General features: G+C 43.0%; 1 protein-coding gene across 3 annotated transcripts in view; it reads left to right on the forward strand.

Annotated features, from left to right (window-relative positions):
• Window positions 1–296: 296 nt before the first annotated feature.
• LOC146365880 (nardilysin-like) overlaps window positions 297–24810 on the forward strand; it is a 34368-nt gene continuing 9854 nt past the window's right edge. Inside the window, exons 1-18 of one of the 3 annotated variants that reach the window (XM_084914473.1) lie at window positions 297–399; window positions 884–1230; window positions 1770–1992; window positions 4127–4208; window positions 5412–5565; window positions 6573–6646; window positions 6813–6908; window positions 7101–7223; window positions 9022–9079; window positions 9761–9834; window positions 10878–10947; window positions 11186–11263; window positions 12334–12454; window positions 22038–22096; window positions 22544–22598; window positions 22723–22827; window positions 23227–23350; window positions 23648–23734. In XM_084914473.1, the coding sequence (XP_084770599.1) occupies window positions 1028–1230; window positions 1770–1992; window positions 4127–4208; window positions 5412–5565; window positions 6573–6646; window positions 6813–6908; window positions 7101–7223; window positions 9022–9079; window positions 9761–9834; window positions 10878–10947; window positions 11186–11263; window positions 12334–12454; window positions 22038–22096; window positions 22544–22598; window positions 22723–22827; window positions 23227–23350; window positions 23648–23734 (1786 nt within the window). In that variant the 5' untranslated portion in view covers window positions 297–399; window positions 884–1027. The other 2 variants (XM_084914472.1, XM_084914471.1) reach the window with 2 other exon arrangements.

Consider the following 24810-nt stretch of genomic DNA (forward strand, 5'->3'; position numbering starts at 1 on the left):
CTATTATTATGTCACTAGCTGACAAGACAGCATTCACTTCAAAGAGCTCTGAGAGTTCATGTTGCATGAGGAGATGAGAAACTAAGACATTTACCTGTTATGACAAGCGGCCGGTAAGATATATTATTAATCTATTGGTCATAATCATAAACAGATGTCTGTTTGCATCCAGGTGGCTGCCTGTCGTTGCCCGTCCAGGGCCTGAAGCTTGTTACAACGTAACCGCTCCTGACTGCTCAGCGCACACGTGTTGACACCCAAACCACGCCTCCTTGTCTCTAGAGCCAATCACCGGCCGTCATAGTTCAGCGCGTCTTCCTCTCAGCAAATCACAGCACTCGTTGTTGCTGTGGGGGACATTCGCAGGCACCGAGGCCCTTCTGCTGTCGGCAGAGAGAGGTATGGCTTCATTGTTTTTGACCGGCTTCGTGAAGTATTTCTAAAAAGAAAAAAAAGAAGAAGAAGTAGATTAAAAAATAAACACTCCGGCTCTATTTCGTTTGTGTCAAACAGACTTCCAACAGAACCAGACACGGCTTGTTAACATTAAATCCTTCCTCTCTCACTCGTGTTTCCTCTCAAATGTCCACTTGCTCTTGGTGGTCTGTGAGATGATAGGTTCAGGTTTCGCTGCGGGCTGGTGAGACAGGGTCAGATTTTAGCTGACATCCAGCTGAATAGAGCGAAACCACCAGACAGTTGTATGAATAGCTGTATTGTGGGCGCTAGCTAGCCGGTGTTGTGTGTGTCTATATGTGTGTGACAGGTCAGTTTCACATCTATAGGCCCACGCCACAGCGAGAGTCTTGGTTAATCTGTGTTGTTTTAGACGCAGAGCGCTGAACTTTAGCTTTGTTTTTTCTCCCCCACACTCGTATGTCAGGTCTTCATCATTGCTCTGTCCAGACTTACACGGTGTGCTGCCGCGCTAAGGAGTAAATTGCCGTTGACAGCGACTTGTCCTGTTGTTTGTGGTCGCCCCTGGCTGTCAGCCTGCAGTGCCAGAGTCTCGTCATCTCTGCCGAGGATGCCGCAAACAAACAAGTCAAGAAACGCCCCGGCGGTTGACTCTCCGGGCTCGGTCCAAGTGGGAGCTTCAGCAGAAGCTACAGAGCCGGCGTCCCGGGAGGAAATTCAGGCTGCCGGGGACTCGGGAAGAGGGGGGGAAGCTGAGGATAATGTCGGTGACAGAGAGATCATCAAATCACCCAGTGACCCCAAACAGTACAGGTAAAAAAACCAAACTCTTCTACCGCACAGTCAAGCATTCCTACCAGATTCCCATGAGGATTTAAATAATTCATTATACTGTTTTAAAAAAAAGGAAAAGTTACATGATTTATCTGTTCTATTATGTATGTTATTCTCACTCGAAGGTATTAATAGGATTTCATGTGTAATGAAATACATCTTGCTAAAGTTCTGCATTCATGACTGTGAAAGTGCTGACAAAACGACCCAGATCCACTAACCCAGATCCAAAAATGATATTGAGCCTCCCATTCAGCTGGATCAGTGCAATATTATTGTAGTCTGATGGGATGATTTCATGCTTTAAGCACAGACCAGTGCCTCAGGCCTCTGTGGGGCATGGATGGAATATTTGCTGTGAAAAAGCACAGCACAAGATGGGCTGAAAGGGTATAAGATACAATCTGCAAAGGGATAACTGTTAAGCTGTTAAGAAAAAGCAGTGAAGGCTCTAAAACTCAATTGATACCACAGTGCTTCTCCTTGTGTTATCTCACCTTTGACTTCACTCTCCTCAGGTACATTGTGTTAGAAAACGGGCTGCGAGCTCTGCTCATCTCAGATTACAGTGGACCGACAGAAGATGGAGAGTCAGATGAAGGTGAAGAAGAAGAGGAGGACGATGATGAATCTGAAGATGGATCAGAGGATGGGTCTGAGGAAGATGACGAAGATGAGGGCATCGATGATGAAGATGATTGCAATGAGGGGAAAAAGAAGAAAGGAAATGCAGAGAAACAGGTACAGGAAACAAGAGCATTTCATATAGACTTTATTTATGTTTTGTAAAACTACACTGTTTGAAATAATGTAAAAAAACAAATTGACACCATTACGCCACAAACTATTTAAGGTGCATCTTTTATGCTCTTCTATATTTTCTGCCATATGTTACAGTGGCTAATACTCTAATGAAATACAGCCAGAGTTTCAAATATTTAGAGTTCAGGGTATGTGCTCAGGCTTGAGACGGCATTAAATGCTTTGTTTCAGACAGCTGTTTTTATATATGATCAGTGGTGGATCTAGAAAATTTTCCATGGTGGGGTAACGCAAAAGAGGCGCAAGAGATCTAGCAGTGTGGCACATAGCTCTTCAGTGAAGCTTGTGAAAATCCCCTACAGGCAAATAGAGTCAACAAAATACTTTAAAAAACACACTTTAGTTTTATCATTATCTCTTCTAAGAAAATAAAGACAAGTTTGATTTTTTACAAGCTTTAAAGTAGAAAGACTTTGCTCACGCCCTGCAGTACTCACTGTCAAAACAATGGCAATATTGCACATTTAAAAAGTATTTTAATAACATAAAAGTTGGCGTGGATATCTCAACGCTCAGAAGCTCCACCCACCTGATGTTCAAACCTCCTTTTGCAGATACGAACCAATGACGAGAAAGTTGGCTTAAAGCTACAATGTGTAAAATCTTACCACTAGATGTCAGTAGATTGCAATCTACTGAATTCTGTTTTCTTTCCACTCCCGATTCAAGTGTATAATCTTAGCTACAGTGGCCGCTGTAAGACAGACAACCCTTGCTGGGGTTCATCTGCAGTGAGTATAGGGTGTCGGTCCTCTGTTTACCTCAGCTGTCAATACGCCAGGTGTCTACATCTATTTACTCTGGAGGAGGCTGTAAAACTTCGTGAAAGGAGTCCGATACAAATCGATGAGTCAGTGAAGCTCCTGTTGGTCTCTGTTAGCTGCTATTAGCTGCTGTTAACTTTCTTTGAAGTGGCTCTAACTTTGTTGGATTGGGGCAGTTGACGAATAAACCGTCATATGATGTGAGAATGTAATCAAAGTCTTTATCAAAGTGTGAGCTTTAGAAAACAAGACTAATGCTAGCTGGATGTTGTTGTTGACAGCTCTCTGTAGATGTGAGGTTCGCATGTCTAATCTGCTGATAATAAGTAATTGCGACAATATCGGAATGAATAAGCATGTTAATGCACTGTGTTAGGTTGGGTGTGTTAAATCCTTGACTTAATTTCAGGAGGTGATCGAGGTGTTTCTTTCCTTTGTATTTTCACTTCTTGGCAAAGGCACGCCTTCTCAAATGATAAAAAATAGTTGTGATGGTTTAAATTTTGAGTCTGTAGGTGGAGAGATGAATGAATATTTGCACTTATGACGTGCAAATCCCTATGATTTCTCAGTTCCTCTACCTTTAGCAAACTACGTATGTGGCTGGTCTCTGAGCCATATACATATATGCGCTTATGCACCTCTCTGCATTTAATCATTAGTTATTATTATTATTATTATTCTCTGGCTCTCGTCTACAGCTTGTCGTTGTCTTGTCTTCCTCCCCTCATGCCAACCAGTCGTGGCAGATGGCTGCTCTACCCCGAGCATGATTATGCTGGATGTTTCTTCCTGTTAAAATTTAGTTTTTCCTTCCCACTGTGGCTAAAGCGCTTGCTCATAGGGGGTCATGTGATTGTTGGGGTTTTCTGTTTTCTCTGCATTGTTGTTGCATCTTTACCTTACCTTATGCATCAGAGGTGTTATATGGGCTTGTTTCAGATGGTGGATGATTGGAGGGTCTCCACTAATGCCTAGTATTAGATAAATCAGAACTACCCCAGTACAGTAAGCATCAGGAGCTAACACTACTTTAAACATGTCTGTACCTGAAAGTTCTATTCATATATTGCTTTTGGCATTTAAAAGATAAGATTAGTTTTCGATATTGTCAGCTAAGGCCATAAAACTATCAAACTCAACAATTTTGTGGCCTGCGTCTCAGTACTTTATTACATTGGTTTCTGTCTTTATGGCCTTTTTTGGCAGCAAGATAAACAGAGTATCATTCAAGTTTTCCCTGAAGTGCAATGCCAGACTCAGATATGCCTCGATATCCTGTGTTTCAGTCTGCGGCAGCGTTGTGTGTTGGTGTGGGCAGCTTCAGTGACCCCAGCGATCTCCCCGGCCTAGCTCACTTTCTGGAACACAGTGAGTAATTAATCCAGAAGACAAGTATTGTCATCTTTTTTTAAAAAAAGTTTTCATTGTTCTTTAATTCAGTGGTTTCTCCGTCCCCAGATACATCCTCAGATATGTTTTCAATGTTTCCTATCACACATCCTAATTTTAAATGCATCCTTGTGTAGTTTGTTTTAATTATTTAGTGTGCCTCTTAGCCTATTTTGTCTCGTTCAGTATCAGTTAACAATATGTGACATTTCCCAGAATATCCATCTCCAGAGGGACCAGATCCACCCACTGTGGGGCCACAGGGCAAAAAATTAGTTTTCAGGCTCCATTTGACCCACTTTTCTGCCTGCTCTCTGTGCATTATGCATCTAACTCATCACTTACAAATGCCCATTCACTACATAGAATGCATAATAATGTATCCCAAGATACAGTAAACAGCAAACAATCCAGCAAAGATTGTTGTATACCAGTTGCTTTTGAACATTTGCAGCTTTCTCCTACTGAATGTCCCTTTTTTCTAAACTCCTATACATAATATAAGCAAAAATTAATGTATTCCTGCACAAGGAAAGTCTTAGAATGTGAGGTGTAAATAATTAATTTACTACCAACCAAGTGATGCTACGCTGTTCGTGGGGTTTTGGGGCTTCTGGAAATCTGGGGCCTGTGGGTTAATGTCTGCCTTGCCTTGTCGGCAGATTAACTTTACCTCATCTACAAGAATAAGGCAAGAAATCACTGCATTCACTATGAGGAAGCAAGCAAGATATTTTTCAGTTGGGGGAAAAAAAAAAAAAAAGCTAGGCTTGCACAAAATGCCACATAACTTCAGAATTGCAATCCAATCTATTGATGCTACTGTCAGCAGAGAAATTGCTATCTGTCTCCTCTACCAATTGTGATTGTTGAGCATTGTTTCCAAATGATCATTCTGAAAGGAAACCTTTTCTCATGCTGTCACCAAATATTCCCGGCACTATTTAGAGTTATGCACGCGGCTTCATCTGAGACAGAGTTATCAAAATTCTATTAAAGCTGAGCCAGAAATGTGATGTGTTATTGTCTGCATTTGTCTCATTGTCCACATAAATAAGAAAACCACAAAAGACACATCGTGCAAGTAGCTTTAATAGATTATTTTCTTTGGATTCCTTTTTTTTTGATGATTTGTAATCCCTTCTCTCTTTTCACCCTTACTGTGATTTCGTTGTCGCCTAGTGGTGTTCATGGGCAGTGAGAAGTATCCATCAGAAAACGGCTTTGATGCTTTCCTCAAGAAGCACGGTGGGAGCGACAATGCCTCCACGGACTGTGAGAGGACCATCTTCCAGTTTGACATTCAGAGGAAAAACTTCAAAGAGGCTCTTGACAGGTTAGGAGTCAGTTGGGCTTTTTCGTTTTTTGGTTGTTATCTTATTTTTCGAGCAGTCATCCTTACGAGGTGGTGAGGATTTACAGGTAAACACAAGACAGAAACAAGAAAAAGGAGAATATAAACTCATATGAAGCAACGGAGACAAGTTAGAACAATTAACAATTAGTAACTAGGCTGAAACCAAAGACTCATAGAGGCTATAAGGGAAAATCTATGGTCTAATCCAAAAGGTAAGGCACTTAACATGCTAAAGCATAATTTACCAAAGGAAAGTTCTAGCAGACGTGATGATTATATTGTGAAAATGTGTGGCATGTTACAGGCATATTCCCTGTTAGCGCTCGCTTTTACTCTTCAGTCCTAATATTTTTGCTTTGTGGAAATAGCCACCGAGACATCATCCATGGGTTTGTGGACCTACATTTTGAAACCTCACTATTGCAGTTTTGACTGCCATTAAACCATTGTGTCCAAATATTTCCAGAAATTACCTTATTTTGATCAGAGGGTGGTGTGGCAAGTTATCAGCTAACCATATCAAATTTGCTTAGCAAGCTGAATTCATAAACTGAATGGGTGAATCAAAGGGACACATTTACCTGGTAATTATAGTGGCAAGTAGGAGACAAAGGAAATGCTTTTGGACACTGCCACTTTTAATTTAAATTATGCCTAAATCCTCTTTTAGTAATAACTTCAAACTTTAAAGTTAAATTTAAACCACTGGTATGTCTGATGTCGCTCCATGTTTTAGTTAAATTATGGGTTTAGTTCAATCTAAACAGTGTGGATGTATAAAGTAAGTGATATGAAGTAAGAATAGTGAAAATTGAATGTCATATATTCAGATCTCAGAGGCCGATAGATGTAGTGTGGATCATGGTGCGCACTTGGATATATATTGGATGTTGTTTGTCATGTGCGTCCATCTACATGTAAATGTTTATGTCTGATCTGTGCTCTGTCTGCTTCTGAACATTACCGCTTTGTCCTGTTGTTGTCAGGTGGGCACAGTTCTTCATCTGCCCCCTAATGATTCGGGATGCCATTGACAGGGAAGTGGAGGCTGTTGACAGTGGTGGGTCTTGTTGCCTATGTGCATCACTCCTGCATTCTGAGAAATTAATCCTGGTTCATATAAAGTGTTTTAGTGCATTTTCTGCGCAGAGCTCTTTTTATCACCATAGACATTTGTCTTTTTGTCCCATCTTACCTTTTCCTGTGTCCCTCCGTCTGTCTATCAGAGTACCAGCTGGCTAAGCCATCTGACTCCCACAGGAAGGAGATGCTATTTGGCAGTCTGGCCAAACCTGGACACCCTATGGGCAAGTTCTGCTGGGGTGAGTTAGTAAAAACAACTGCTGGGACAAATAATACATGCAGGGCCTCCTTGGGGTATGTTCAGCAATAACAAACAGGAGAGCTGAAACCTGCACCAGTTTACCTGCCTTCTTATATCCCTGCATGTGTTAGGGCTCCTCTCTGTCATGTATTATGTTTGTCACTTGATTGTTAACTTGTCACAATACCAGGGAATGCGGAGACACTGAAGCAGGAGCCCAAAAGAATGAAGATCAATGTGTATAAGCGGCTGCGTGCCTTCTGGAAGAAATACTACTCTGCCCACTACATGACTCTGGCTGTGCAGTCAAAAGGTCAGGAAAATCATTCCCATTTATTATGCATCAAGAACTAGCCGATTAGTAGATTGACAGAAATGTAATTTGTTTCAATAATTTCATACACCAAACGAACCGATTCATTGAAAAAGCAATCTGTGGATTAATCAAAAATTCAGATGATCATTATCTCTAATAAGGATCCACTTCATCCATGTTCAGCCAACTGTAGATAATCATTCCTGAATCAGCTCGAATTGCTGTATTATTCAAAACAAAGTCACATACAAAGTATCTGATGTATTTTCTTGGTTTCACAGAAAATATCACTCAGCTAATTAACTACAGCATACAAGTAAAATGATGAAGTGTTGACATTTGGTGCTGAGAAATGCCGTCCTCATGAAACACTTACTCGCCCTCAGTAAAATTCACTCATGTTGCACCTCTTTTGTCGTCTAAGATTCTGCCAGTGTAGAGGGATGCAAAGGTGTTATAGTAGATCGCTAATTGGAGTAAAACGACCGGAAATATTTATAACCATCATTTCTGTTGGAAAATGATGAAGCATCAAACTGCTGAAGATTGCAAACACCTTTCCTTGCAAGGTTTTATAATATTCATAAAATCGCACCTTTTTTTTTTTCTCTTCGCTCGCTTCAATTTTTTGTTCACCTCTAGCGCTTTGAGTTGCTTGGTGCAGTAATATATGTCTGCACCTGTGTGCATTAGGTCATTATGATGTTACTACATTGCACTAATCATTCTGGTTGTGTTCAGAGGTGAAATTAACCTCAGGCATCTGACCAGAGAGTGCGGTTAAACTTTTTCAACCTATAGGCCAAAGGATTTTTGCTTATAATATTGATCAGTGTTGCCTGAAAAAGCTGTTTTTAGGAGCTTCCATATCAGCAAGGGGAAACATCTGTTTTGAAGCCCAGCTGAACAATCCTACCTGGTTTTTACATCATTTTTCATTAAAGAGTCCATCCATGCATCTATTTTCTCGACTGCTTATCTGGTTCAGAGTCACAGGGGAGTTGGTGCTCATCCTAGCTGTCATAGGGCGAGGTTGCCAGCCTGTTGCAGGGCCAACACAGAGAAACAGACGACCATTCATGCTCAAATTCAAACCTACAACCAATTTAGAATCACCAGTTAACAAGCATGTCTTTGGACTGTGTGAGGAAGCCAGAGTACCCGGAGAGAACTCATAGAAGCGTAGAGAGAGCACAGAAAGGCCCCAGCTGGCTGGCAAATCGAACCAGTAACCATATTGCTGGGAGGCAACAGTGTGAACTGACTGTTGACTTGGCACAAAAGAAGGGATAAAGAATAAAGAAGAACATTGTAAACAATTGCTCCTTTGTTATTGAATTAAAATTATGTACTGTAGCCTTGAAAAACAACTTTGACTTCCATTTAGTAATTTGAAACATGCATAGGAAAAAGCTGTCACAATTAAATTAACCATGCTATACATTAAAATGTTTGTAAAAAACGCTGCAATGCAAAATACAAAAGCTGCATCTCATTATACAATAATGTAAAAGCTCTAAATGTAGGCTTTTAGTTTGTTTGCATTAGCAATAATTAAAAACGAGTCTCTACCTTATTTAGTTGGAAACACAGAAAGTCGTGAATTTTCATTTACATTTTAGCATTAAATTAAAGCATGTAAAGCCACACTGTAACATAGTTTCTTTTAAAGAAGGCATTTTAGTATGTTTCGTTACTGCACTGACTTCTCCCCAAATCTCAGTTGTTTTCAGCCAGAATAATTGAAACACACTCAAACTCTAATTTATCCTCCTTCACTCACTGCGTCCTTTAGAGAAGCTGGACACTCTGGAGGAGTGGGTCAGAGAGATCTTCAGCAAGGTGCCTAACAAGTGAGTATTCAAGAAGAGGCTCTCAGTTGCTGTGATGAGAAGCTGGCGCTATATAGATTGAGTCTCAATATCCTTTGCTCAAATGTAAATGTCAAGCCTTTTTACCATCTCTTTCTCCGCTTTCTTCATCTCAGATGCTTTTTTTTCTTCTTCAAAATGATGCACCTGGAAGGGATCTCTTCTCCCTAAAGCAGAGCTGAGCTGAATTAGTGGGTTTTTTTTTTTTTATGTTTGTTTTTTTTTGCTGCACAGCTTCCGTATGCTTTATGAGTCATTGCAGAACCTTTTTTTAGTGAATCAGAGTCACTGTTATACACATAAAAACCACATAACCTCCAGTTTTTAAGGCTTTCATTTCAATTAAAGGATTACATTTCCACATGTTCACATCTATCCTTGTAAAATTGCCTGAAGTGACTTTAACTTCTTTAGATGAATTTAATTAATTTTCATCAAGCTTTAAATGAATGAAAGGATTTTATAGCTCTGCCTGACAGAAATAATGTGCTATTACTTCCTCGATTGTGTAAACAGTAATTGGAGACATCCATCCTCAATCTTATACTTGAAACCTTTTCCATTAACTGTTTTCTATGTTACTTAAAACATAAGGGTGGGTTGAAGTCGCTTTAATTACGTCTTGGAACTGTTTAAGTGATGGTATTGTTTTTGTGTTTATAGTGGTTTGCCCAAGCCAGATTTCTCTGATATGCTGGATCCTTTTGACACAACGGCTTTCAGCAAGCTCTACAGAGGTACTGATACACCTTACCGGATATCTCCAAGCACATCTGGTGAACTGCAGGTTCCCACATATAAATAAGCCCTAACAGGTTATGTAAGTAGTGGTTCTCAAAGTTGGACCTTTGGGTCCTCCATAGATCAATGACTTGTAGCCCGGGATCTCCAGAGTAGTTTGTCATCATTAATAAAAACATACTGTCTCATTTAAAATCTCATATCCAGTTTCAGACCATTTATTTAGAACAAGCACATTGGATCCATTACTGCCTTCTACATTTGGGCCAGTAGAAGCCCTGACATGATCGGGACACATCCTGTGAAATCCTTTGCTTCTCTGCTTATTAGCCAACTGGCTAGTTATTGAGCACAAAGAAATAATTCACTTCACATCTTGAAGTGACACTAATCCCAAAACAGCTTTCACTCAGTCCCTGTGATGATGCATATAAGACATTTATAATGAGTCCGGATGTATTCAAAAGAGCCGCTGAGGACCAGAATGTGTAATATGTCAGCTGAGACGAGTTACTCGAGGCTGTCAAGCTGATTCAAATTGCAGTTTTAAAGGGGACTTGTTGTTCTCATTTCCAGCTCCATATTTTTATTTGTGGACTCTACTAAAGTAGTTTTTCACATAGTTAAAACTGAAAATGAGTAGAATGTACAAATATTTTTTATTGTGTACAGGGACTTGTTGCTGATGCTCAGTTTATCCACTTTCTTAGACAAGCAATTTTGATGACATTAATGGGGTTATCATTTATCACTGACATACAGACCCAAGAATAGTGGAAACGGAGTGTTATAGATGACTGAACAGTTGGGAGTAATTGGCAGAGTTTAATGTTAGCATACGAAAATAAGAGCATGCAAAATAGGCTGCCTTTATGCAGTTTTATTTAAAATATATGTAACAGAAAGAGGAAAGAGCTCTGAATCAAAAAATCAGTGGTTCCATTTGCTTTTTCTGTTGATGTCAGGTTTACTTCTCCAGGCCAAGTGTCTGTTTGATTCAGGTGCTTGATGGTGTTTCTCCACCTGTTTGCATTCACAGTTGTCCCCGTCGGGAAAGTTCATGCACTGAATATCACCTGGGCTCTTCCTCCTCAGGAGAAATACTACAGGTGAGCGCCATGGAGAACATATACAACAAATATAGAGTCACTCAATGCTCTCCATCTCTTGAGAGAAATTTCATCAAATTCTTTTGTTTTGTTTTTTTCCCCATGCATGTATTTGATTTGCATTGATGTCTCTTTATATAAATATAGAATTGGGTCAGTCAAAAGATACCATGCTTTTCCCCTGATTGTAGATGGATTGCATCAATGTTTTTTTGTTTCTACTTTTCATTTTCGTCAGAGTGAAGCCTCTCCACTACATCTCTTGGCTGATTGGCCATGAAGGCACAGGAAGCATCCTCTCAGTGCTTAGGAAGAAGTGAGTGTTATTGCTTCTGTCTGTTTGTTTTTCTGATTTGAGGGCACTCCAAATCCCAATTAAAAGCTCTTCAATTTGCTGGGTATACATGAGCTTTTTTTCCCGCTCTGCGCCAGCCCTATGTGTTTGAGCCCAATCTTCATACTATACACTTTGCCATCCCACTTGACAATGTGATTCATACGTTCTCATCTCTGGATATGGCTGTACAAGTGCATTTCAGCCTCTTGTTGCTAAGTGGTGAAGTGATTTACCAAACCTTGTGTCATCCCACGTTACCAAGAGCCCATCCAATGCTCCCTTTATCATCAGCACCACTTGGATAGTGTAAAAGAATGCTCCTATTTAGTGTTTATGATCCTTTCAATTGTTGATAAATGACAACAGTGAAATTTGAGTGTACTTTGACTTAATTCCCAAACTGCAAAGGCAGTGGAGTGGTTGTTTTTATTGAATTCAGACAATCCTAGCAAAAAGGGCCAAGAGACGGGTTTGAAAATGGGAACATGTTGTCCTCTGTCAGATTTGGAAATGATCTCTATGTCCGTCTGTAGAACATTACTGATCAGAGGCCTCAAATTATCATACCATGTTCTTGCTGATTATTTACCATTGATAAATCCATTAGAAATACGCCATGTAATAGTACATTTTTGTAAGTGCAGTATAAAAACTGCAGTATGGAAAGGTTTTAGATTCCTCCTAGTAGCCTATTCTAATACAGAGCAGACTTCTCAACCAAACTTGTCCTTTAAGTGGATCATCAGATGAATGAAAGATGTCTTTATACTCTTAAACAACTGAAGTGTTCACCTTGATTTATGGTCCAACAAGTCTCAAATGTGTGTAAGCTGTTCAAATGAATGATTTAATATTACATGTATTTTTGTGACTGTTCACTCACCCAGTAGAAAGTGAAGTGTTTGCAGCCAGGAGTCATCAAGTGACATGTCTTGAATGCCCTCTATTTATTGTTCATTCATTTTACCGCATACAACAGTGAGTAATTCTTTAGTCGAAGGCCTATTTGTGGTAATTTATTGTTATGTTTCTATGTTGCATTTTCAAAGGTGCTGGGCTGTGGCTTTGTTTGGAGGAAACAGTGAAACTGGCTTTGACCAAAACACCACCTACTCCATCTTTTCAATCTCCATCACCCTAACTGATGAGGGTTTCCAAAACTTCTACAAGGTAAAGAAACTCTTAACATTTGTTATTTCCTCTGCATTTCTTTCAAAATAAAAAGGAAAAAAACCTTGGGACTGGGCAAGTTAAATTAATCAGCGGTTTAAGCATCAATCTCCCACGCAAGGTTTATTATTTATTGTCATATCATAAAGAGTCAGGTTTTCTTCATTATTAAGATACTGGAAGTAGCTGGCATACAACAGTTAAGGTCAAGGAAGCACTGTGCGTCAGTTGCTATGGCAACTCTTGTATTTAACACAAAGGCAGTGCCTGATAATTCGACAAGAGTGTGGTGGACCACTAGAGGGCTCCACTCACACCCAGTGTATAGGAAGTGTGTTCCTGTGTTTTGTGGCGCGATATGCGCAGTTGATGTTGGAGACAAATAAAGGAGGAGTGAGAACTGAGAGCTCTGTGTCGTTGATGCTTACCTCCACATTGGTGACCCCTGACTCGAGCATGCAACGGGCCGCAGATAACGCAGACTCCGCTATGGATGCATCAGCGGCCACCGGACCTCCGCCTCCTGTTTCAGCTACGTTCGCTGTGGCGCTGAAACTGCCGGACTTTTGGCTCCATGACCCCCCGTCATGGTTTGTACACGTGGAGGCTCAGTTCGCCCTTCGCGGCATCTCGGCTGACGACACGAAGTATCACCATGTGGTGGCCTCGCTCGACCCGCTGGCCACCCGTCGCGCGATGACGCTCCTCCGGGACCCACCCGCCCAAGGGAAATACGCCGCCCTCAAGGAGCTGCTTCTTCGGCGCTATGCCCTCTCCGACGCTGAACGAGCCGAAAAGCTCCTCAACCTGTCAGGCTTGGGTGGCGGTACCGCGCTCGAGCTCATGGAGAACATGCTATCGTTGCTCGGGCCGGATGACGGTGGTTTCCTCTTAGCCCACCTCTTCCTCCGCCAACTACCGGCTGCCGTGAGAGCTGTCCTCGCAAACTCCCCGCTTCTGCCTGCGAAGGATTATCGCTCCCTGGCTGAAGAAGCGGATCGCATTCTCCTGGCTAGCCGCACTTTCGACGTTCACGCCCTGGCTACAGACTCGCCGGCTGCACCTTCCACGCCTCCACCTGCCTCCCCCGGAGCATCCGCCCCCTTGCTGACGGCAGGGATTGCTACACGCCGGCACCGCGGAAAGAGCATCTGTTTCTACCATCAGCGTTTTGGCGACAGAGCGCGTCGCTGCCTGCCGCCTTGCGCTTTCACGGCCCAGGGAAACGGACCCGCCAGCGTGCCGTAGCAGCCGCGACCGCTGGCAATACAGAAAGGCTGCTCTTCATAGAGGACTCGCGCTCCAGGAGACGTTTTCTCGTGGACTCCGGCTCCCAGAAGAGCCTCCTTCCCCCTACCGCTGCCGACGGACTAGCAGCGAACTGTGGGCCGCAGCTCATTGCAGCTAATGGCTCTCCCATCAAAACGTTTGGGGAAAGGTTGGTGACTGTTTGTTTTCATGGCCGGGATTTCCAGTGGAACTTTGTTGTTGCCGCTAGCTCTGTACCTATTTTAGGTGCTAGCACGGTAACGAAGCATGGGGTTGAGCATTATATTCCCACGGTCGGGCCCCCGGTGTTCGCGCGCGCGCCGCCTCGACCCCGCGAAACTGTCCGTCGCTCGGGAAGAGTTTGCAGCCATGGAGCGCCTTGGCATTGTACAGCGTTCGAACAGTGCATGGGCCTCTCCGCTTCACATGGTGCCCAAATCGGACGGTCGGTGGCGGCCATGCGGAGATTTCCGCCGTTTAAATAATGCCACGGAGAATGACCGTTACCGCATCCCCCACATTCAGGATTTTTCTGCCAATCTCGCCGGAACGTCGTTTTTTTTCTAAAATTGACTTGGTGCGGGGGTATCACCAAGTTCCCGTGCGCGCCGAAGACGTTCCTAAAACCGCTGTCATTACCCCCTTCGGCTTGTTCGAGTTTTTGCGCATGCCGTTTGGCCTGAAAGGTGCCGCCCAGACCTTTCAGCGGCTGATGGACTCCGTTTTGCATGGGCTGCCGTTCGTTTTTGTTTATCTGGACGATTTATTGGTGGCCAGCTGCTCAGCGAGCCAGCACGGCCTGATCATCAACCCTTCCAAGTGCCAGTTTGGGTTGCCTGTTCTGGATTTCCTCGGGCACCACATTTCCGCTGAAGGTGTGGTTCCGTTGCCCGACAGAGTCCAGGCCGTTTCGGCTTTTCCGCGTCCCACGTCGGTTAAAGCGTTGCAGGAGTTCTTGGGGATGATACATTTTTACAACCGCTTTCTCCCCAGAGCTGCCCACCTGCTACAGCCACTCTATGCTGCCTTAAAAGGTAAAACGGCCAAAGATCCGGTTGACTGGCTGCCGGAACGCGTCCGTGCGTTTTCCGCAGCCAAGTCTGCGCTGGCTGACGCCGCCCTGCTGGCCCACCCGCTTCCGTCGGCAGAGATCGCGTTGACCACCGACGCGTCCGACGTGGCAGTGGGTGGGGTGTTGGAACAGCGGGTTTCAGGTCTCTGGCAACCGCTCGCCTTTTTCAGTCGTACGCTCTGGGATGCTGAACGCAAGTACAGTGTTTTTGACAGGGAGTTGCTGGCCCTGCACCTCGCGACACGACATTTTCGTTTTTTCCTCGAGGGTCGCAACTTTACTGCGTACGTTGACCACAAACCTTGGACGTTTGCGATGTCCAAGGTCTCTGACCCATGGAGCGCACGCCAGCAGCGCCAGTTGGCGGCCGTTTCAGAGTTTACCACAGACATTCAGCATGTGGCTGGTAAGTCCAATCACGTCGCTGACTGTCTCTCACGTGTGTTGGTTTCTCCGGTGTATGTCGGTGTCGACTACGCTGCCATGGCCGCCGAGCAACGTGCTGACCCGGATGTTCTTGCCCTTCGGTCAACAAAAACGGGCCTCGTGCTGGAGGACACCCCGGTGTGGGACGGCGGTCCGCACCTTCTTTGCGACGTTTCCACCGGCCGCCCCCGCCCGGTGGTTCCCCTTTTGTGGTGTCGTCGTGTTTTTGACTCGGTGCATGCCCTCTCTCATCCCGGCATCCGGGCCTCGGTCAAGCTGGTCAGCGCCAGGTTTGTTTGGCCGGGCATTCGCAAGGCAGTGAAAGAATGGGCGGCGGTTTGTATCCCATGCCAACGCTCGAAAATCCACCGGCACACACAGGCACCCCTTGAACCTTTCCGTGTCCCGGGTAGGCGTTTCGATCACGTTCATGTGGACCTGGTTGGTCCCTTGCCGCAGTCACAGGGTTTCACGCACCTTTTGACTGTGGTGGACCGCACGACCAGGTGGCCGGAGGCGGTACCCCTGGCGTCCACGGCAACGGTGACGGTGGCCAGGGCATTTTTGTCAACGTGGGTTTCACGTTTCGGTCCCCCTGCTGACATTACCTCGGACAGGGGCCCCCAGTTTGTTTCTGAGCTTTGGTCTGCTATGGCTGACGGCCTGGGGGTCAAGGTCCACCGCACCACAGCATACCACCCGCAAGCTAATGGGATGTGTGAACGGTTTCACCGGTCACTTAAGGCCGCGCTCCGGGCTTCCTTAACAAGTGGTGACTGGGTCGACCGTCTTCCGTGGGTTTTGCTGGGATTGCGTAGCGCGGTTAAAGAAGACCTCGGGGTTTCCCCGGCTGAACTGGTCCTCGGCCAGCCTCTCCGGGTCCCCGGGGAATTCTTACCTGAGAACCCTCCCCCATGTTTCGATACCTCTTTGTTGCCTTTTCGCCCCCCAAGAGACTCATTTCCTGTTCCTGGTCCTGTGCACCACTGCCTGCCTGACACTTTTGTTCCGAGTTCGTTGGACTCTGCTCGTTTTGTTTTCGTCAGGCACGATGCCCATAGGACTCTGCTGCGTCCACCATATGACGGGCCATACAGGGTTCTTAAACCAGGCGACAAACATTTCATTTTGGACTTTGGCGGTCGGCAGGAGGTTGTCTCTGTTGACAGACTTAAGCCTGCACATGTTATGCAGGAGGATCAGGTGGTCCCGGCCCAGGCCCCTCGCCGCGGCCGCGGCCGCCCACCTGCCACCGGGCTGATGGATTCTGTTTTTTCCCCCAGGAGCGACCCAAAATCAACGGAGTCCGAGTCGTCTGCAGCTTTTTCTGACCGCCAGTGCCAGCCTCGCTCCCGGGCTGGGTTGCCCTCTGTCAGTTCCCCACCCCCCCAGTTCAGCCGTTCCGGCCGTTTGCTTAAGCCCCGGGTCCTGGACTAGTTCTGCTGGGTGTTCGGGGGGGGCATGTGTGGTGGACCACTAGAGGGCTCCACTCACACCCAGTGTATAGGAAGTGTGTTCCTGTGTTTTGTGGCGCGATATGCGCAGTTTATGTTGGAGACAAATAAAGAAGGAGTGAGAACTGAGAGCTCTGTGTCGTTGATGCTTACCTCCACAAGAGGACCATTTCGTACTCTTAAGTATGCAATGGAAAAATATCCTGTTCACCGTTACTGAGGTAATTTCCATATAAATACTCACAAGAGTTTTATGGATAATAATATGAAATGAAGTCAAGTGTAAGAGTTAGTGATATATTTCTGGTGGTACACCTGAACAAGTCGATCAACTACACAATGCTACACAATCCAGTCAGTTACTGAGGTTCAACAGAAGGTAGTAATGGAAGTACCACACACGACTTTTGTATTTCCTTGCTGTCGGATTAGGTTTAGACATTTTTTAGTCTTCTGTTTTTTTGTGGGAAGACTAACAATGGAATTAGGAATATATAATACCAGTGTACTAAAGCAGCGGTCCCCAACCTTTTTTACGCCACGGACCGGTTTAATGTCAGACAATATTTTCACGGACCGGCAGGTGCCACGGATAAATACAACAAAATAAAATGATATGACCGAGACAAAAACTGTGGTATTTTTGTAAATATAATATTACACGCGAATTCACTGTGTAATTGTGTAACTTTATTAGCAGCATCCTCCTGAAATGCACCAACAACATTGAGGGTAACATCTTCCTCTCTCCCCCTTAATACTCTGGTTGCTATGTTAACGCGTAAACATTTCTTTCAAAATAGGACACACAACTACAAAACAAATATAAAAGTACAAGAAAATATATAACTCACCATAACGCTCAATCAGTGAGAGCCCTGTGCTTGTTTCTCTGCAACGAGACGGTCCCACCTGGGCGTAATGGGGGACAATGACACCCGAAGTGTGTTGCTTATGTTCAGTCTGCTCCTCAATTTTGTTTTCGTCGCTGTTACTGCAGAAAACCCCGCTTCACACAGATATGATGTTGGAAACGGCAACAGGGTTTTTAGTGCTTTTGTGGCAATCTCGGGGTATTCTGCCATGACTTTTATCCAGAATACCGGCAAAGCTGATGTCTCAAACATACTTTTAAGGCCGCCGTCATTTGTGATTTCCAACAGTTGATCTTCTTCTTGCAAAGACAAGCTGGATTCACCCGGTTTATTGACAAATGGGTCGCGGATCCATTCCTTGTCAGTTCGTGGGTCTTTTGTGATTGGGAAGTAGCGCTCGAACTCTTTTAAAAGCAAAGACAGGTGATCGTGCACTAGCTGGGAGAATGATTGCTCAGGCAGAGTCTCTTCCAAAAATCCAGCCAATGTTTGAAACATGTCAAATATGCCTCTGTTTACGCGTCGTCTCCACAAGTCCAGTTTGGCTTTAAATGCAGCTACCTTATCTGCCAACTTGAAGACAGTTGTCATTTTCCCCTGAAGGGACAGATTGAGTTCATTTAGTAGGCCGAATACGTCGCATATGTAAGCGAGTTTTGCGACCCACTCTTTGTCACTGAAATGTGCTGCCAGCGGTGACTTCTTTTCTGAGAAAAATCTCTGCAGCGGCTCTCGTAATTCAAAAACTCTGGCGAGTGATCTCCCTCGGGACAACCACCTTATTTCTGTGTGCAAGAGAAGGCGCCTGTGCTCCGCGTTCATCTCCTCACAAAGTTGCTCGAACAGGCGTGATTTGAGGGCGTGTGCTTTGATGTGGTTAATAACTCCAACAATATCATTCAATACGCTGTTAAGTTCTGGTGGCATTTTTCGGCTTGCCAGCATTTCTCTGTGAATGACACAATGTGTAGATTCACATTCAGGTGCAACCTCCTTAATCCGAGTAGTCAAACCAGACAGCCGTCCGGTCATGGCAGCAGCTCCGTCTGTGCATATGCCGACACAAAAAGACCATTTAAGTTTTCCTGATACATAATCATCCAGTGACCTGAATAGTTCTGCAGCTGTGGTTTTGGTTGTCAACGATAGTGCACACAACATATCCTCATGCACATCCTCCTGATAAAGGTATCGCACATAAACAAGTAGTATTGCCTTATTGTCCACATCTGTAGACTCATCAACCTGCAAAGCGTACCATGGTGATGTATTAATTCTCTCCAACAACTGTGTCTCAATGTCCTCTGCTATTTCATCAATGCGACGAGTAACGGTGCTAGCCAACAGAGGCACCTGTGCTATCTTTTCAGCCGCTACCTCCCCAAAAGGTTCACAGCAAATGTCTTTAGTGGCAGGAAGGATCAATTCTTCACCAATAGTGAATGACTTTTTAGCCTTAGCAATACGGTTAGCCACCAAGTATGATGCTCTCAGTGCACCTGTATTTGTTGTTGTGGAGGCCCTCAGTAATTGCTTCTGTCCCTGTTGTTCCCGCTTTTTTCTTTCAAAATACTCCAAAGGCTTGTTTTTTAATGTTGGGTGCTTGGTCTCCAAGTGACGAAGCAGTTTTGAAGGCTTCATTGCCTCATTGGAGAGCCGGTCGCCGCATATTATGCAGAGCGGGCTTGGTGAGTGGGAATCGCCTGTCGCGATAAATCCATATTTCAAGTAGGTATTTTGGTATTGTCTGTTAAATGCAGCTTTCTTTTTCTTAGTGGTTGTCATACACTCTTCTTCTGTCTCCTCACTGGGCCTTTTTCCCTTTGCAAAGAAACCCTCCAAAGACATCTGTTTTTTACTCATTTTGCTAGCTTGTAGGTTTAATATTAGCTACTAATGTATCTTGACATGTGTCAAGAGTCAGTCATAGACGGAAGTAAATGAGAGAATTCAGTCTTTTTCAAAATAAAACACTGTTCAGAGTCAGATAATAAATAAAATGAAATTAATGTAAGTTATTTATTTTTTCTGTGCGGTACGAGCCTCAACTCTCGCGGCCCGGTACCGCTCCGGGGCCCGGGGGTTGGGGACCACTGTACTAAAGTATGTATATAGTTTTGTTAAGGGGCAGTAACTAAGTGCATGAGCATAATCATGATGATCTGGATCTGGGAACACCTTCAGTTAGTTTGCCCTATGGCGACAAAAGCTTACTTTTGAGGGATATCCAGACAAGACTTTCCTGTTGACTTGTTACTGATTATAAATGGTGAAAAGGCCAAAATAAAGCCTTTGTGAAACAATAGTTAATGGTTTCAAGATTTCCTTTTTAGCAGATAAAGTCTTTTCCACTTCATATGAACTGCTTATCTACAAAGGCTGCTTAAACATTGTTGGTCAATGGAATTTTAACTACAAAGGGAAACCTTACAACCTTCAAAAGTCTTATCACTCACTTGGGCTACGTCCACACGTATCCGGGTATTTTTGAAAACGCAGATTTTTCTATGCGTTTGCACCTTTCGTCCACATGTAAATGGCGTTTTTGGTCACTGAAAACGGAGATTTTTAAAAACTCTGGCCAGGGTGGATATTTTTGAAAACTCCGTTTTTGCATTTACGTGTGGACGAGAAAAACGGAGAAAACGCAGCGTCAAAGGTGTGCGCCTTTTTTGACGTCACGCTGTGCGCCACGTTATTGTTTCGGTGAAATGAATTTCTACAATACTGTTACTGTTAATTGTACTCTGTGCAGTGTTTAAATGCTTACATATACACACACAGTTACTGTCCCTCCACACATACCACTCGGTTCTGTTTCTATGCCCCATCCTTGTTTACTATTTCCCACCGAGGCTTCTAGACTTCTGATTGGCCAACATTTCTACACGGTTAGGAATATATCGGCACCTGTTGCTTTGGCATGTTCCTAGCAGCGTTTTCCTTCATTTCTGCGTTTACGTGTGGACCGGATTATTTTTTAAAACGAAAACGGAAAATCTCCGTTTTCAAAAATACCCGTGTACGTGTGGACGTAGCCTTGGTTATATACCTATGCAGACTTTGGCTTATATAGATTAGCTTTTTTTCTCTTCTTTAAAAAATTGTTCTTTAAATAAAATGACTTGATTAGAGGGATCAGCAGACTCAAGGTGGATGACACTAAATAGTGTCAAGCTTGACATCAAAATTACAGTGTGCCATTGGATTACCAGTGACATGTCTCCCACTTATCCTCCTGTTAGACACACAGCAAGCCAACTTAATATGAAACTGGTGCCGGCAATAAAAACCTCCTGCAGTTCAGAAAAGTGTTCCCTCACAGGTTTAAGGCTGTATTTGTATAAGGGGTTAACTTTTCTTGGAGCTTGCCTTAGGTAGCCCATAGAGTATTACAGAAAGCATACAGCTCTCATTTAGTAAGTAAAATTTATTTATATAGCACTTTTCACATATAAAAATCACAAACTAAAACATAATAGCAGGCAAAGAGCACCATAAATACAAAAAGGACAATTTCTTTTGTATTTATTATGAGGCTACTGCTGGCTAACTTGACTAGCATAAAAATGGATACTGACAAACAGCTATTCTAGTGCTATTCAAAGATAACAGAATGCACCCTAGCTGCATCTCATATGCTCATGAATAAGCATGCTGCTTCTTACTTGTACAGTCTTCACAAGGATTGGGGATTGTGCCACAAACTGTATACAGACACTAATGGAAAAAAGATCAGATTTTGCAACAAGACTGAGACCATAAAAATCTGCCTGTATTTTTAAAGTGTCTGCTTTGTAGCTGGTCTTGGCAAGAAACAGTCTGGTGCATAATTCCCCTGTAATGAAGATATTATGTTTTAATTAGCGAGACTGTGAAACCAGTGGACTTTCCAGTCTTTGTGCTAGCTAAGCAAATCAGTTACTGGCAGTAGCTTCATACCTGGTGTACTGCTATGAGAGAGGCATCAATCTTTTTTATAACTCTGGGCAAGGAAGCAAATACATATTCCAAAATATCAAAAGGCCCCTTTAAAATTGATGTCTGGAGATAGAAAATACTCATTTTAAGTTATTGTAAGTGATTTTTTACTTTGTCACAACTGATGAACAATGGTTTTGTTCAATGTTAATAATTATTTTTTACTCTTACTATTACTTTAACAGAGATTTGATATTTTCATTTACATGTCTGATTCTCTAAAAGTGGGATCAAGACATGTATTACTGAGCTGTTTAGTATTCTGAATGAAACCACTTTTTCCAACTCAGTTTTCAGAGCTGTTCTAATGACTATAATCAGGTAACCATAGTTAACATGATTGGCAACTTCTTTTTGGCATCACTGTAATTGTTATGGATCATAAAACTTAACAATACCTCCATATCAATCGATTGCAGAAAGGAAGGAAGCATTTTTTGCTGGAATTCTACTAACAATAAATGTGGTTATACACTAATAATTTGCTTGTCTGTGGCTTTTAACAGGTGACTCGCCTCGTGTTCCAGTACCTGAAGATGTTGCAGACACTTGGACCACTGCAAAGGCACTTTCTTTCACTCACTTTCTCTCTCACTCACACACACACACCTTCAAATCAATCTTAACCCTCAAACAGTGCTTTAAATGGGGTCTATAAAAGTGAACACAGGTCCACCGGTCCTCATTTTTCCAAAAATATCCTCACTAAGATAGGTAGATATAAGATAGGTATATTTCTCAGTTTGAAATCAAATATACAACATGGATTTTCTGTCTGTTTGATTGTCTGACTCGGTGCATTGTGTAGTTGTAGTAAATGCTGCTTTATTTGAGATAGTGACAACATAGTATGTTTGGTTGGCTGTTCATTTGTATATTTATGGTCTTATTATTTTTGGTATTATTATGTTCCTTATTCTGTCTTAGAGAGTGCTGGTGTTATGGCGTCTAAGCAATTTTATGAGGTGAATAAAAGTTGTCATTCTTTGTTTCTGTCTGTCTGTGCACTCAGGATATATGAAGAGATTCAGAGGATTGAAGCAAATGAGTTTCACTATCAGGAGCAAGTAAGGCTAACAGCCTTCATTAGTCGCTGAGTTGCCATGTTTTGGACATGTAGCAGTGTATCATTGTTATTATCAATGAGATTGTGTGAGTAAAGCCTCTCGATTTTGATTTTCTCTTTCCCAGATTGATCCTATAGAGTACGTGGAGGACATTTGTGAAAACATGCAACTGTTCCCTAAAGAAGACTTCCTGACAGGAGATCAGTTGATGTTTGAGTTCAATCCAGAAGTAAGTAGTTCAGTAGTTCTGGGAGTGAACCACTTTCAGGGCTTTTATTCTAAAATGCAAAATGTCCTTTTTTTAGATAAAGATGTTAATGAAACAGGTCACTCAAAAGTAGAAAAATATAGATGTGTTTCTCATCGCTCCTTTAATGATTTTGTTTCAAATATATTTCTTAGAGCTGAGATCCTCTTTTCTGCTGGTGGATGTTATTTTGCATCAAAAGTTACAGTCTAATTGTGGCTTTGCATATTTTCTGTGTTAACGTCTGTTCTCTTTTTTTGTCTCATTGTTTTTGGCTGCTAAAACAGTCTCCCATTAATGTTGATGTTCTTTAGAAAGTGAAGAAATATGATCTCTCTCTGTGCTGCAAACATCTTTTGATTTGATTTTGTGTGTGTGTAGGTGATCAGTGCAGCTCTGTCTCTCCTCACCCCTGAGAAAGCTAACCTGATGCTGTTGTCACCAGAACATGAGGGCCAGTGTCCCCTCAGGGAGAAGTGGTTTGGCACACAATACAACGTGGAGGGTGTGTGTGTGTGTGTGTGTGTGTGTGTTTACTGTGACTGTAGCAGTTCCTTCGTACATTGTAAGCGTTCAGTGAATACATTGTCTTTTTTTCCCTTGTGTGGTGGTATTCAGCCACATATAAAGCAGAGCCAGCAGTAGAAATGCCAGCATTTATCTCTGTCTTTTATATGGCAAACAATGGTGCTGGAAAAGCATTTAAATTAAAATATAAAAGTATAGAGTTCACTTTATTCAGCAGTTGAATCAAATTGGCAAGTATTTCTTATGTGTTAATAGATGTTTAACCTTCATACAGATATCCAGCAAGAGTGGATGGAGCAGTGGACAGGAAACCTGGAGCTTAACGCTGACCTCCACCTTCCTGCAGAGAATAAGTTCATTGGTAGGTGAAGAAACTTCTTTTTTGCATTATGGGCAAAAAAGTAGGTCTTTCTGGCCTAATTTGCTGCATGCCGTATCTGAAAAGTGTCCAATACGATGATCTGGACAAGATGTGCTCCAGCAGTTTGGACTTTAGCTCTCCATTAATCCATCCACGAAATACTGGTAATCAGATATATTGACCAAACCTGGAGGAACTGAGTGTTTTTGTCAGTGTATTTTGTCATTTGTAACGCTCCCTTGTTAGTCACTGATCTAGCTGAGGTGTATTAATTCAAGCTAAAATTTGTAAAGTCAGGATGGTATTTTTCACTCTGGGGGAGGTTGAGTGATTTGAAACCCCACTCGGAGCATTTGCAGTAAGTTTTCTCCCCCTTACCTCGGCAGTTATTAAAGCAGCAGTTAAATGTTGTTGCACAGCATGTTTATCCTCCTCCTATAATTTAAGTCCAGGGGAGAGAAACTTTGCATTTTAGAAATGGAGTGTTAAATTAGCTCAACCCATATTTTGACAACAGTGCAAGATAGAGAAAAATGTTTGAGAGATCACAATAGCTGTGTCGGAGGAAAGATGGTCCTGTTTTTGTTGGCTTACCCTTGTATCGCTTAACTGATTTCACGTGTGGTAAATTATGTATTTAATACTATTTTATTCTAGTCTTTTCTTGTTGTAGTCTAGCAGAAATTCTTTGTTTTTCTGTACAAATCAAGCCACAGCTTCTGTTGGAAAATGAAAAACTTAAAGTGCCACAAACTGTAGTTCCTTGAATGGCCACTTGAGGCTGGCTTCAAAAGCAAGTTAGTCCCCATAAACCAGGGTTAGAGAACTCCAGGCCTCGAGAGCCGGTGTCCTGCAGGTTTTAGATCTTACCTTGGGTCAACACACCTGAATCAAATGATTAGTTCATTACTAGGCCTCCAGAGAACTTCAAGACATGTTTAGGAGGTAATTTAGCCATTTAAATCAGCTGTGTTGGATCAAGGACGCATCTAAAACCTGCAGGACACTGGCTCTCGAGGCCTGGAGTTCCATACCCCTGCCATAAACAGTGTTACCAGCTTTAGAGCACAAATACA

The sequence above is a fragment of the Perissodus microlepis genome, chromosome 19, assembly GCF_051167445.1.
Source record: "Perissodus microlepis isolate ML-2025 ecotype Zambia chromosome 19, ASM5116744v1, whole genome shotgun sequence".
Lineage (NCBI taxonomy): Eukaryota > Metazoa > Chordata > Actinopteri > Cichliformes > Cichlidae > Perissodus > Perissodus microlepis.